We start from the raw sequence: 14333 nt of genomic DNA on the forward strand, positions 1-14333 counted from the left end.
TTTCTAGAGCTTGACTCGTGACCATATAAATATTTTCTTTCACTTTTAATTTTTCTGTACTAATGGTATACATACATATATATATATATATCTTCTCTATTAAAAGAGAAGTACAGATTTTATCTACCATTTAAAAGTCACATTGGACTATTTCCTAGAAATCACAACTGATATTTTTATATTTGCATAATAATATCATAACAATAATTGTTATTAATTTATTATTTTCTTTCCCTAACAACTAATTAAAGTATTAAAATTTTAATTTTGTTTCTCTTTTAAATGGGCCAATTGTTAACAAATTTTTATATCTTTCTTATAAGATATACTACATTATGCTATATACATATATATAATTCTCTATTAGTGGTAATTTCATTAATAATGTTTTCTATATTTCTATGTTTTGTAAAAAAAAATCGATAAAATAACATTTATAAAAGAATGTCAACAAGATAACCCAATATAATGTGATTAAAATGAAAATCCAAAAACTAATATAATTTTGTATTTTAGATATATTTTTATTGTGGTCATTTAGATAATCATACAAGTTAATAAATTGTATTAATAAATTTAATAGAATAGTAGATCCGTTTAAAAAAGGATGTCGCTATCTATTATATATCAAACAAGGATACAAAATGAACACACTCTAACATATAGAAACACGTATAAAATAGTTTTACGACATATCAAAAACAGAAGAAATTATAAATGGTATATTGTTGAAAAAAATAACACCCGCCCAGTCGGGCGGGTTAGAATCTAGTTTGTAAATTAAAATGAATTACATAATTGTTAATATAACATTTTAAAACATAACGATTTTATTTATTACTTAAAAATAATTATATTTTGTGATGTAATCTTCTATTATATCACAGTGTATCATATAAACAACAAATCTTATATTTATAACTAAATGGACTTATATTATAGAAGTATTATGCTAATAATATATGAATAAATTATTTATATTTTATTTATATGTTATATAAATTGATTATGATGTGTAATTTTTTTTTTTATTATTTATTACTAATAAATATTAAAAATATTTATTATGTTAATACGAAATATATTAGAAATCATATTTTGGTTAAGATTTTATCAAGGATATCTATTATTTAAATTAGCCAAAGACATTAAATACTTAAATCTATTATTTAAATTAGAAAAAGACAATCATACTTAAATATAGCTTCATTTAATATTTCAATGGCATAGCAATGTAAATATAGTGAAAAACTAAAGATTAATCTAATTTGGTACTCCTCTTTTAATATATTAGATATATTAGTTAGTGTCTTTTAGAATTTCCGATGTGGAATATGATATTCATAAGGACATTTTCAACCCTACTCTTTTTTTTTCTCTAAAATGGAGTAAAAGTGATTATAGAGTAACACATGCTTCAATCCCACTCTATTTTTTATTTCATATTGAAATTTACTCCATAAATGAAATAATCTATTTTTTGTTTGTTCATCACTCCATTATGGAGTAGGAAATGAAGTAAGGTTTGAGCATTTTTACTCCATAATCACATTTATTACATTTTGGAAGAAAAAAATAGAATATTACATTAGAGATGTTTTAATATTCCTCCTCGAGATGATGATTCTTATCAGCCATAAATCTTGGAACTTTAAGATAATTATATTCGGTCGAGCGAGTTAATTACGGCATTTATATTCGGTCGGAAAGGGTTAATTACGACCTATAAATCCGGTCAGGAAGGGTTAATATTAATTAGAGATTTAGGGTATTTAGGATATGTACTCTGATACCATGTTAAATTCGAATTTATAATAGACTCCTAACTTAAAACCAATTAATAATTAGTGGATTGGTCTTAATTATTTATATATTAGCTAGTGTCTTTTAGAATTTTTGATGTGGGATATGATATCATGTGAGATTCAAATTTGTTATGGGTTTCCAATTTAAAATCAATTGGTGATTAATGGATTGACCATAACCTTTTATATATTAGTTAATATTTTTTAGAATTTCCGATATGGGATATAATATCCTTAATACAAATTTTGAAGGTTAGTTTTGTACTTTACACATATGTAGTTCAACTTTGTGGTATCTATTTTACTCTCTCCAAGTGTCACTTTAATATTGTAAATTGTTATTAATTACACATCTCTGACCAATAATATTTGAAATGAATAATTTTTTTTATAAAATCAATACAGTTTACAATTAATTTTCAGTTTAATATAAATATATGCATTGAAATTGTAAATTGATATTTTTTATATAACAAAATTATGTTATAATGACATTTATTATAAAACAGAATATCAAGTTTGATCGAACTTGACAACTCTTTTATCTATCTATAGTAGCTCCGTAATTAGTTTCTGACAGAATGACCAGACATTTTTCAATTGGAAATGTGAATCATTGAGTCAAAGTCCGCTTCGTGAAAGAAAAGGAGTCTTAGCATCACGACTTGCAAATTAAGGAAGCATTCTAACATCTCGATCGGCTGGTACAATTCAATGCTCTGTTTTTTTAACTTAACTCTTTTCCAAGAACAAAACGCCGTCCATGTGACTTATATTTTTTATATTCGTTTTGGATTTTGGGTCGACAGAATTATCCATTTTCGGTTCAATGAACTAATGTGCTTGAATACATTAAATCTCGAAACTTTTACTTAAAGTTCCATCATACATGATGTTTTGAGGGTTGACAAAAGAAAAAAATGATGTTTTGAGAAACGATTTTCTATAAACCGTATATTACTTTTGTTACAAAGTTCGTTTTAAAATTAATGTATTTCATCATCCACTACAAGAAAACACGGGCTTAGCGACGAAAGTTAGCGACGAAATAATTTCCTCGTAAAATTACGAGGCCTTTACGAGGAAGTTACGTGAAAAGACAATAAACACGTTATTTCGTCGTTAATTAACGACGAAAGAGTTTCGTCGTAAACCAAACGTAAAGGAACGTCGTTTTTACGAGGAAACAGCATTTCGTCGTAATGAACACGTAATAATTAACGTGTAATTAACGAGGAAAATATTTACGTGGTTTTTGCGAGTGTCACCTAATTTTAGGTGACACACGTTTTTTATCTTGTCTAACTACCCATATTTCGTCGTTAATTCGTAGTAAAATCTCACCTACCAATTTCGAATTTTCCTATAAATATGTCATTTGAGGAACATTTGAAACACACCACATGCAAAAGAAAAAAAAATCTAAAAACGTGAAAAAAAAATGTCTGGTGATGGAAATTATTTAGAGTTGCGGAGATGGATGTACACGCATAGAGATGCTAACGGGAGAGTGACGAAAGAGTATCTGGAAGGACTAGAGACATTTATGCATCAAGCAGATTCTACACCGCTCGCCCAAGAAAGCGGTAAGATGTTTTGTCCTTGTCGAAAATGCAACAATTCAAAACTGGCAACTCGTGAAAATGTTTGGAAGCATTTAATAAATAGAGGTTTCATGCCAAATTACTATATCTGGTTTCAACATGGAGAAGGTTATAATTATGAGAATGAAGCTAGTAGTAGTAATAGCAATTTTCAGAATGAACCGGTTGATCATTTGCATAATCAACATAGATACCATCAGGAGGAGCATATGGTAGATAATTATGATAGGGTTCATGATATGGTAGCTGATGCATTTGTTGCTCATGATGATGATGAAGTTGAAGAACCTAACATAGATGCAAAAAAGTTTTATGAAATGTTAGATGCTGCGAATCAGCCACTTTACAGTGGTTGTAGAGAAGGTCTCTCTAAATTGTCGTTGGCTGCTAGAATGATGAGTATTAAAACTGATCATAATCTACCTGAAAGTTGCATGAATGCATGGACAGACTTGTTTAAAGAGTATTTGCCGGAAGACAATGTCTCTGCTGATTCTTATTATGAGATTCAGAAACTAGTTTATAGTCTGGGGTTGCCTTCTGAGATGATAGACGTTTGCATCGACAACTGCATGCTCTACTGGGGAGATGATGAGAAGTTAGAAGAGTGTCGATTCTGCAAGAAGCCACGATTCAAACCGCAAGGACGAGGACGTAATAGGGTACCGTACCAAAGGATGTGGTACCTACCAATTACCGACAGATTGAAAAGATTGTACCAATCTGAGGAGACTGCTGGAAAAATGAGATGGCATGCCGAGCATACTCAGACGGATGGTGAGATGACTCATCCATCAGATGCAAGAGCTTGGAAACATTTTAACAAAATATATCCACAATTCGCTAGCAATAGCCGAAATGTGTATATGGGATTATGCACGGACGGATTTAGTCCCTTCGGTATGTCAGGGAGACAATATTCATTGTGGCCAGTCTTTATGACGCCATACAACCTGCCTCCAGATATGTGCATGCAACGGGAGTTTCTGTTCTTGACCATATTAATACCTGGTCCGAACCATCCAAAAAGGTCTCTGGATGTCTTTCTACAGCCACTGATAAAAGAGTTGAAAGATTTGTGGGCAACAGGGGTGAGGACGTACGACTGCTCAACGAAGACAAATTTTACGATGCGAGCGATGCTTTTGTGGACCATAAGTGACTTTCCTGCTTATGGGATGTTGTCTGGGTGGACTACACATGGGAGATTATCTTGTCCATATTGTAATGGAACGACATATGCATTTCAGCTGAAGAACGGTAGGAAGATAAGTTGGTTCGATTGTCACCGGCGATTTCTTCCCATTAATCATCCTTATCGAAGAAACAGGAAATTGTTTAGGCATAAAAGGGTTGTGAGAGACACTCCTCCTCCGTATTTAACTGGAGAACAAATTGAACAGCAAATCGATTACTACGGAGCTCAAGAAACAGTTCGTTGTGGTGGTAATTGGCATGTTCCCGGTAATATGCCTGATTATTATGGAGTTCAGCACAACTGGCACAAGAAGAGTATATTTTGGGAGTTGCCGTATTGGAAAGATCTTCTTTTGCGCCACAACCTAGATGTGATGCATATTGAGAAGAATTTTTTTGAGAACATCATGAATACAATATTGAATGTTCCAGGGAAGACAAAAGACAATCAAAAATCGAGGTTGGACTTGCCTGATATTTGCTCAAGACCCGAGTTACATATAAAAAGCAATGGACAAGTTCCTGTACCGGTATTCAGATTGTCTTCAGAACAAAAGTCGGTCTTGTTCAACTGGGTTGCATCAGCAGTGAAGTTTCCTGATGGGTATGTTTCAAACCTCTCTAGATGTGTTGAAAAGGGCCAAAAGTTCTCTGGGATGAAGAGTCATGATTGTCATGTCTTTATGCAAAGACTACTTCCCTTTGCATTTGCGGAGCTACTTCCAACAAAAGTACATGAAGCACTTGCAGGTAATATATTATTACTCACACTAATTAATTTCTTAATTTATTTTTCAAAAATATGCACTAATAATTTGCTTAATTGTTTTTGGAATATACAAAGCCATTGGAGCATTTTTCAGGGACTTGAGCACTCGCACTCTTAAAGAGGATGTCGTAGAACAACTTCACGAGAACATTCCGATCTTATTGTGCGACTTGGAGATGATATTTCCTCCCTCATTTTTTGACGTCATGGAGCATTTAGCTGTCCACCTCCCGTATGAGGCATTGCTTCGAGGACCAGTACATTATGGATGGATGTATCAGTATGAGCGGGCCATGAAATATTTGAAGGGAAAGGCAAAAAACCTCGCAAAGGTTGAAGGTTCTATAATTGCTGGAAGTTTGACGGAAGAAACATCTCACTTCACATCGTACTACTTTGCACCTAATGTACGGACCCGACAAAGAGCTCCAAGAAGATATGATGATGGTGGTGTTGCCCCAACATATGCAGTTGCTGGTGTTCCGGATATCTTTAGCCAGATTGGGCGAATGGGTGGGAAAACGAAAGAGGTTTGGTGGTCGAGTGATGAAGACGCCCATAGTGCACACACTTACATTCTACTTAATTGTGAGGATCCATTTATGCGCTATTTTGAAAGGTAACATATATGGAAAGTTCTAAACTAATTGTAATTAAAATATATTTTTCAAATGATGATATAACTAATAAAATATGTGCATTTTACAGCCTATTTGTTAGTCAAGTCCAAGAAGCTATCCCAGGCATATCCACAAGTGAGGTAGATAAAAGGAAAGATCGACACTTTATTAAATGGTTGAAGAGTCAGGTATTTACTCCAATCCGATATTTGTTGCGTCCACGGGGTGTAACGAAAGACGTTTGTTTCAATGTTCTCTTTAATTTAATTTTGCAGGTTGAATATGAGGATCCAGATTATCCCATATGGTTTCACGAATTAGTTCAGGGTCCACTTGCAAAGGTCACCACATCACCAATGTATTTCTCACGAGGCTTTACTTTTCATACGTACGAGTATGGTAAACACCGGGCGACCAGCAATTATGGAATTTGTGTGAAAGGCGAAACCGATTTCTACGGGATCTTGCAGGAGATTATTGAAGTGGAATTCCCTGGGTTATTGAAGCTGAAATGCGTCATATTCAAATGTGACTGGTTCGACCCCGTGGTCAACAGAGGTGTTCGATTTAACAAATTTGGTGTAGTTGCTGTCAATGGTGGACGGAGGTACAACAAATTCGAGCCTTTCATATTAGCTTCGCAAGCAGACCAAGTTAGCTTCCTACCATACCCGAGGTTGCGAGAATCTGGAATAAGTTGGTTAGCTGTTATCAAAGTTACACCCCGTGGACGAATAATCGGTGGAGAAGAACCACCTTTGCAAGAAGAACACATCAATGAAGTCGAAGAACCTGAACAACAAATGGAAGACATCCTACTCATTGATCCGCATAATCATGAGTATGAAGATCTTCCCGACGATACCACTGACGATGCTGTTGAGGACGAGTTTAATGAAAGTGATGATGTTTCTAGTGTTGAAGAGAATGATGATGTATCTGAATGATGATGTAATTTTTTAAAAATATTATTTATTTTCAGACTTGATTAATGCATTTGGGGTTTAGGGTATGGGGTTTGGTGTTTGAGATTGAGTTATAAGTTAAAGGATGTTTGAGGTTTGGTGTTTGTGGTTTACATTTTTAGGGATTTTAAGGTTATCGACGTTAATTCCTCGTAAAGAAAAACACGGGCCTTGCAAAATCCACGTAAGCTGATTTCGTCGTAAAGCACACGTTAAAAATAAACACGGGCCTTGCAAATTCCACGTAAGCGTGCGTGGTGTTTACGACGAAATCAGCTTACGTGGAAATAACAAGCCTTTTAGCTGTTTCGTCGTAAAGACCTCGTTAATTTACGTTGATTTAACGAGTTTCGTGTTCAAATCCCTAAAACTCTAAACCCCAAACCCCAAACCTCAATCTATATATGTTTTCACTTAGCAGACACAATAAACCTGTATAATTAACATTGTATGATTAAAAAAATTAAGAATTTAAAACATCAAACCCAAAATTAACCAAAACTTCCTTAACTTATAAGTGAATCATATATAAGGTTTACATTGCTAAACTCAATTCACTCAAGAAGACTTAATAAACATGCATATTTAAAATTTCTTGATTAAATTAACTTAACACATATAGATGTTACTAGTAATGGGATAGGGGTTTAGGGATTTAGGGATTTAGGGTAAAGGGTTAGGGGTTTAGGGATTTACAAAATAACCTCGTTAAAAACTCGTAATCAACGTGTCCTTTACGACGAAAAAAGAAATTATCCTTGCTAATTCCACGTAAGCTTGCGAGGTCTTTACGACGAAACTTGCTTACGTGGAATTAGCAAGAATTGTTTCTTTTTTCGTCGTAATAACCACGCTTGTTTACGAGGAATTAACATGTTTTTATGAAATCCCTATACCCTAAACCCCAAACCTCAATATATATATATACGGTTTCGATTCACTTAAAAAATAAATTAAACCTATATAATTAAAATTTCATGATTAAAAAAATAATAAAAATTAGGAATTTGGGGTTTAGGGTTTAGGGAATGTAAAAAACAAATGCTAAATCCACGGTTTCGTCGTAATATCCACGTGAACAAAAAACACGGGCCTTGCAATTTCGTCGTAAAGTTAAAAAGACGGGCCTTGCAAAATCGTCGTAAATTATGACACGGGCCTTGCTGTTTCGTCGTAAATTTACGAGGACTTTACGTCCCTATGTAATCTTATATATACCCGCGAGAACCAGCCACTTCATTTCGTCCCAATTTCCTCTCCTACACCTCCCAAGGTTCTCTCTAATCTCTCTCTAGAATTAGGTGGTTTAGTTTAGTGAATTTAGATAGGTTTATAGTTGATTAGGTGGTTAGTGTAGAGAATTTTGATTAGTTTGATTTCTTCTACTTGTTTTTTCTAACAATCTGAATTTTTTTTCAGATGGTTAGAAAGAACAAGCAGAAGAAAACCCCCCCACTACAGTCAGATGTTCTGTGGTGATCCTGCTGCTGGATCATCATCTTCCGCTCCCGGTTCCTCCAACCCGGAGATTGTCCCGGAGTCTCAGTCACAGCCACCACCGGTTCCTCCATCTGGTGCACCACCCCCACCTGCTGCACCTCAGGCGGTTCCAGATCCGGTTGCACCCGGATACATTCATCCGGAGTTGCGGGTGCCGCCGACCGCTCCTTTTGCTCGGTACACGGTTGAGGATCTTCTCGCTCAACCAGGCCGAGCCGGTTTACCGGTTTTAGACCCCGACCGACCAGAGGGGACTCTGTGGTACGTAATTTTTTTTATTTAAATATTTTTAAAATTATTAATATTTTTTTTAATACTTTAACTTTGTTTTTTTCAGGTTTGGGGTCGACAATTCTGTCGCTACGAGCGTATCCGATATCATCAAAGGATACTTCTCAGAGGCTCACCCAAACTGGAAAAAGACGCCGCACCATGTTAGAAACACGTGGTTCAAGATGTTTGCTGTAAGTTTTTTAAAATAATTATTTTATGTTTAATTTTTATTATTAACTTTTATTTCATTAATATTTTTTAACTAATTATTAATTTTTTTGGGTTTAAAAATGCAGCAAAGATACCAGTGGTCCATCGGGGTTCACGAGGACGTGAAACGGGAGTTCACCGCAAAGGCGAAGAAGCGGTTGTTGGACACCGTAGGCAACTGGAAGGAGGACTGGATCTACAAGGGTTACAAGGACGGGCAACCCGCTGAGCTGACCAAGGATGTCTACGATGGTCTCATCCGTTACTGGGAGCTGCCATCATCCATTGCGATCTCCAACGCCTGCTCCGCCTCTCGTAACACCAAAGACGAGCACGGCAACGGCCCGATGCTTCACTGTACGGGTCAAAAACCCCATGCCCGTGTCCGCTTGGAAATGGTAATTAATTTCTAATTTTTTTTTCATATTAAATATTTTAATAATTAATATGTACTTATATATGTATATTGATTCTAACATTTTAAATTTTAATTATTTTCAGGCCAAAGAGACGGGACAACTCCCGTCTCTTAAAGAGCTTTACGAGAGGACCCACAAGACCAAGGCGGGGGTATTTGTGGATCCGAGGTCCGAGCAAATCTACAACGATGTCGTTGCTCGGATTGAAGACCGCCAAACTCAGCTGACCCAGCAATCTCCCGATGGAATACCGGTCGTATTATCCACTCAAGAAGTGGATCAGATTTACGAGGAGGTAAAAATTTTACCTTTTAATCTACTTTTAATCTATTTTTTTATATTATTAACATTAAACTTTATTTTTTCTTTGTAGGTCGTCCCTAAGAAAAAGGGACGTACGTTGGGAATCGGTTCCGTCAACGATGTCCCAAGAGCGACATCGTCTTATGGTCAGAGACGAGCCGACGAAGTCACTGAGCTGCGTTCGGAGTTACACTCGACGCGGACTCAGTTGGCGTCGACGCAGACGGAGTTGGAGTCTACGCGCCAATCATTCCAAGCTCGTATGGGTGGAGTGGAGGGGTTTCTGGAAGTTATATCTTCTGGAAATCCCCAATGGGAGGAGTTGTTGGCGGATATGCGACGACGGAACCCGGTTCCCGAGCCTTCTCGTACTCAGCAGCAAGAGGAGGAACTACAGAGGAGGAGTGAAGACCTCTACCGGGAAACGATCCACCGCCCCGGCCCGACTTAGTTTTTTTTTTTCTGTGTAATATTAAAATTCTAAACTTTTATTTATATAATATTTTCGGTTTTAATTTATTCCAAATTTTTAATATTTTCGCATTAGTAATTATTTATATTTCTAATATTTTTGAAATAATTATTTTCTATAATATTAAAATTTAAATTAAAAAAATAAATTAGTTTTAAAAATCGAAGCAAATTCCTCGTTAACTCACGAGGAATTGACGAGTAAGTGGACGTGTAAAGAACGACGAAATCTTACGACGAATCTACGTGTCAAATTCTACGTTCCCTTTACGACGAAAGTTTACGTCTACATTACGTGTATTATTTACGTTTACTTTACGAGTATTATTTACGTTTTTCTTACGAGGATAGTTTACGTGTATGTTACGAGGAAATATTACGTGTCTTTTACGTGGAACTATAGCGTCCACTTTACGTGGAAATCTACGTGTTCTTTACGACGAAATATTAACCTTCCTTTTACGACGAAATGGGTCCCTCGTACTTTTACGACGAAATGGCGATTAAATATCCGTTACGACCAAACTTTAACGACGATATGCCTTTCCTCGCTAAATCGTCGTAAAGACGTATTTACGACGATTTAGCGAGGAAAATGGTCGTCGTTAAAATCGTGTTTTCTTGTAGTGATCGTTTTAGTTTAGTCATAGTGCGAAGAGTTAGATTTTGGGGTTAAATCATTTGAATATGAAATGTTATTTTTAAATCAGTTCTCAAAATTAATTTTTTGACCTGTAGAGAAGATTATCTGAAAAAACTATGGTTACTTAAAAACTATGATTATCTGAAACAATTATGTTTTTTATGGTTATTTAAAAATTACTCCTTTCGTTTCTGAATAAATGACATTTTGATATTTTCTACACAAATTAATAAAGTCACGAAAATATATGTAAATTGTTATTAATTACAAATTCTTACCAACAATATTTGAGATAAATAAAATTATTTATATAATTAATGCAGCTTGCAATTAATTGCAGCCGAAAATAAATACAATTTGCATTAGAATTGTAAATTAACATTTTTATGTAACTTATAATAATATCTATTATAAAACAGAAGGAATATATTGTACTCTACTTTTTGTAGATCTTTTAATAGATACTAGAGCTTACGTGAAAATAATGGTAAGGAAGTAGTAATTACTGAGTCAAGGGATTGAAACGAGCTTCGATTCTAATTAGAATCAAATCGTCGGGTGTCACGTGATATCCACGTTGAAGATGATGGACTGAATGGAAGTAAAATACAAACAGTAAACATCAAGTCCTTAACTTATTGTGGACGGAAGGAAACAGTAACCTCAATTTTGATTAAATCACACATGCAGTAAGTGTTTTTTTGGATGTAACGCAGTAACCTCAATTTTGATTAAATCACACATGCAGTAAGTGTTTTTTGGATGTAACGCATTCTGAGTCATACTTCATGGAGTGCGTACGTTGGCGAACCATATCTCCCATTGCTCTTTTTCTTATTACTCACAAAATGTATATATATCGTTATGTGCGCAAATACCAACAATAGGGTTTGAAACAAGGGTTTTTTTTGCTCAATAACCAAAAAGAAAAAAGAAATTAGATTTTGGAAGAGAGAGTAGAGAGAGATAGGAAGAGAAAGTAGAAGAGAGGGGGAGGGGAGATTTCGGTTAGATTTTTAATTTTGTGTTTTTTTCTTAGCTATTTGACCAAATTTCTTTTGAAACAATATCTTTTTTTTGTATTCTGAGAGAAATAATAAAAATATTCATCCAGGACTTTGTAGTCAGTGGTAATGAAACAGACTTGAAAAATCATCATATTTCAAATTGGATTTAGTTGTTACACGAACCTTTATGGATATGAACCCTCACTTAAAGTCTATCTATATATCAGAAAAGAAAATTAATACATAAATTGTCTTTTTCACTAACTAATCTAGATTTTTCATATGTTCTGAGTTATACGAAAAAACAATAAAAACATTTACCCTGCATGTCAAAGATTGTGGACATAACAGATGACGTCGCAGCGAAGAGGGTTTCTGTTGTTTCAGACCAACATAATACATATTTGCTGGCAGATGTGTCTGCTTCTTTGACTGGTTCATACCCTATTTTATTATAAGTATATATAGTAAAAATATAAAATGTATGATCATGTATTGCAAAATAGGATCGTTGTGTTTAAAGAAAAAAAAAAGAAGTCAAAAAGCGAGTGTTTATTTTGGTTGTGGTGTCGGCTTTCTCCGTAATTTCATGGACTTATGGTCTAAGAAAAATTAAGATGATTCACGGGATTCTTAGGGATAGATTTTAAAAAATAAAGATGATTGACGGGATTTTTAGGAATAGATTTTTTAGATGATTGACTTATTTAAGAACTGATTGTTAAAATTAAATACCAGTTTTTAAATCTCGATAAAAACTACTCCCTCCGTTTCATATTATATGTCGTTCTAACCTTATGCACACAGATTAAGAAAATATTTAATTTTACATATTTCCAAAATAAAAACACTATTACCAATACACCTAACCATGTATCAACCAATAGAAAAATAGAAAAGAGAATATTATCAATAAATTTTGCATTGAAAACCGAAAACGACACTTATTTTGAAACAAAAAATTTCCTCTAAAACGACATATAATTTGAAACGGAGGGAGTATATTCTTAAGAATCCCCATTAATCATGTTCTTAGAACAATCTCAATGATTGAGATTCTAAAGTGAAGTTGCAATCAAAACAAAACTAATAATTTAATAAAATTTAGTTATTTAAATAAATAAAATTGTTAAGTTTAATTGTAAGCTGACATGTGTGCACAAAATTATAAAGAATATCTAAATCCCTACGTTTTTAGAACTTTTCTAGTGTCTTTCTCTTCTTTTAGTTTTTTTTTCTTTATTTTTTTATTTTCTTTAATTTTTAAAATACTCTAAATATATCAGTCTTGGAGGTGCTCTTACTGTTCATTTTTATACATCTTATTTTCTTATCTCTTCGAGCACAAATATACAAAATTTTCTTTTAGCATGGATGATTTTAATTAACAATTTATATCTTTAGAGCGCAATTATATGTGTGGTAAATATCAATTTAGTTTATATAGGTTTGTGAAAATTATAAGAAACTTTTACCGTGAAGACTAGTTTGATCTTGGCTTATACCGTGAAATTTTTTGTTTCAAAATAAGCGTCGCTTTCGGTTTTCAATATAAAATTTATTGATAATATTTTCTATTCTATTTTTCTATTGGTTGATATATGGTTAAGTGTATTGGTAATAGTATTTTTATTTTGGAAATATGTAAAATTAAATGTTTTCTTAATCTATGCGCATAAGTTTAGAACGACAAGTAATATGAAACGGATAGAGCATTGTATTACGTGGAAAATGATGGATCAAACACATGATGTTGAGCAATCGTGAACAAAAAGGTAATAGATATTAAGAAAAGAGAGAGAATGTCTCATGCATCCACTGCGTGAATACATACATAAGACTACGTTCATCACCGGATCGGAAGACGTAAAAAACATTGAGATCCTATATTATAATAACCATATAGCACAACAGACTATATACTTCTGTCTATGGATGCAACACGTGTCCGCACACGCGTTCTATACTTGTTCGACCTCATGCTCCATAGACATTTCTAGACTGCATCTGGACTAAGAGGACTTATTGGTGGTCTAAATGTAAACGACTCATATGCTATTTTGCCTGCCTCTTCGAACTCCCATTGTGCTCTTTACCATTTTATAGTATATTATTAACTCTAGTTAATTAATACTTATTTGAATGAAATCTTTGTCTCTTTATAAGTTTAGAGGAAGACACGTGACACGCTCAAAACTCGCCACGAAGAGGAGAAGCAGCTAATGAATCTAGACTTCCAATGTCATTGGAACTTGGATTTCTCCTGGACCAACACGACAACAATTTATCTTGATGGTTCAAACATCCAATGCAAACTAACATCGCGTTCCTCATTTTCGAACTAACCATCAAATATTTAGTGTCATGTGGATAGCAATTTTATCAAACATAATCTCATAATTCTAGTATAATCTCTCTTCTATATATGTAAAGCAAAAACTTTAATTAAATCTTTAACACCATTAAATCACTTTGTTGAGTTTATATTCTTAAATGTGAAGTCAATTAGAAACGGACAATAATGATACGATTAACTAAAATGCATGA

The 14333-nt window shown here is 33.9% G+C and overlaps 2 protein-coding genes across 2 annotated transcripts; both read left to right on the forward strand.

Moving 5' to 3' along the window:
- Positions 1–5552: 5552 nt before the first annotated feature.
- On the forward strand, positions 5553–6983 carry LOC130509428 (uncharacterized). Its single transcript, XM_057005373.1, has 3 exons — positions 5553–5994; positions 6084–6183; positions 6271–6983. The coding sequence occupies exons 1-3, from the start codon at positions 5582–5584 to the stop codon at positions 6940–6942; spliced, it is 1185 nt and encodes a 394-aa protein (XP_056861353.1). The 5' UTR covers positions 5553–5581; the 3' UTR covers positions 6943–6983.
- A 1917-nt stretch (positions 6984–8900) lies between these two features.
- LOC130496920 (uncharacterized) lies at positions 8901–10668 on the forward strand. The gene is made up of 4 exons (XM_056989619.1): positions 8901–8924; positions 9030–9341; positions 9445–9657; positions 9736–10668. The coding sequence occupies exons 1-4, from the start codon at positions 8916–8918 to the stop codon at positions 10114–10116; spliced, it is 915 nt and encodes a 304-aa protein (XP_056845599.1). The 5' UTR covers positions 8901–8915; the 3' UTR covers positions 10117–10668.
- The last annotated feature ends 3665 nt before the right edge of the window (positions 10669–14333 follow it).

The sequence above is a fragment of the Raphanus sativus genome, chromosome 1 (assembly GCF_000801105.2).
Source record: "Raphanus sativus cultivar WK10039 chromosome 1, ASM80110v3, whole genome shotgun sequence".
In the NCBI taxonomy this organism is placed as follows: Eukaryota; Viridiplantae; Streptophyta; class Magnoliopsida; order Brassicales; family Brassicaceae; genus Raphanus; species Raphanus sativus.

Bases quoted from the DNA above. Each gene is read 5' to 3' on its own strand.
- LOC130509428 (XM_057005373.1), top strand. From the start codon at position 5,582: ATGGAGCATTTAGCTGTCCACCTCCCGTATGAGGCATTGCTTCGAGGA. The intron at 5,995-6,083 runs GTAACATATATG...TGCATTTTACAG, and splicing joins TTTATGCGCTATTTTGAAAG to CCTATTTGTTAGTCAAGTCC. The intron at 6,184-6,270 runs GTATTTACTCCA...TTAATTTTGCAG, and splicing joins TTAAATGGTTGAAGAGTCAG to GTTGAATATGAGGATCCAGA.
- LOC130496920 (XM_056989619.1), top strand. The intron at 9,342-9,444 runs GTAATTAATTTC...AATTATTTTCAG, and splicing joins CCCGTGTCCGCTTGGAAATG to GCCAAAGAGACGGGACAACT. The intron at 9,658-9,735 runs GTAAAAATTTTA...TTTTCTTTGTAG, and splicing joins TGGATCAGATTTACGAGGAG to GTCGTCCCTAAGAAAAAGGG.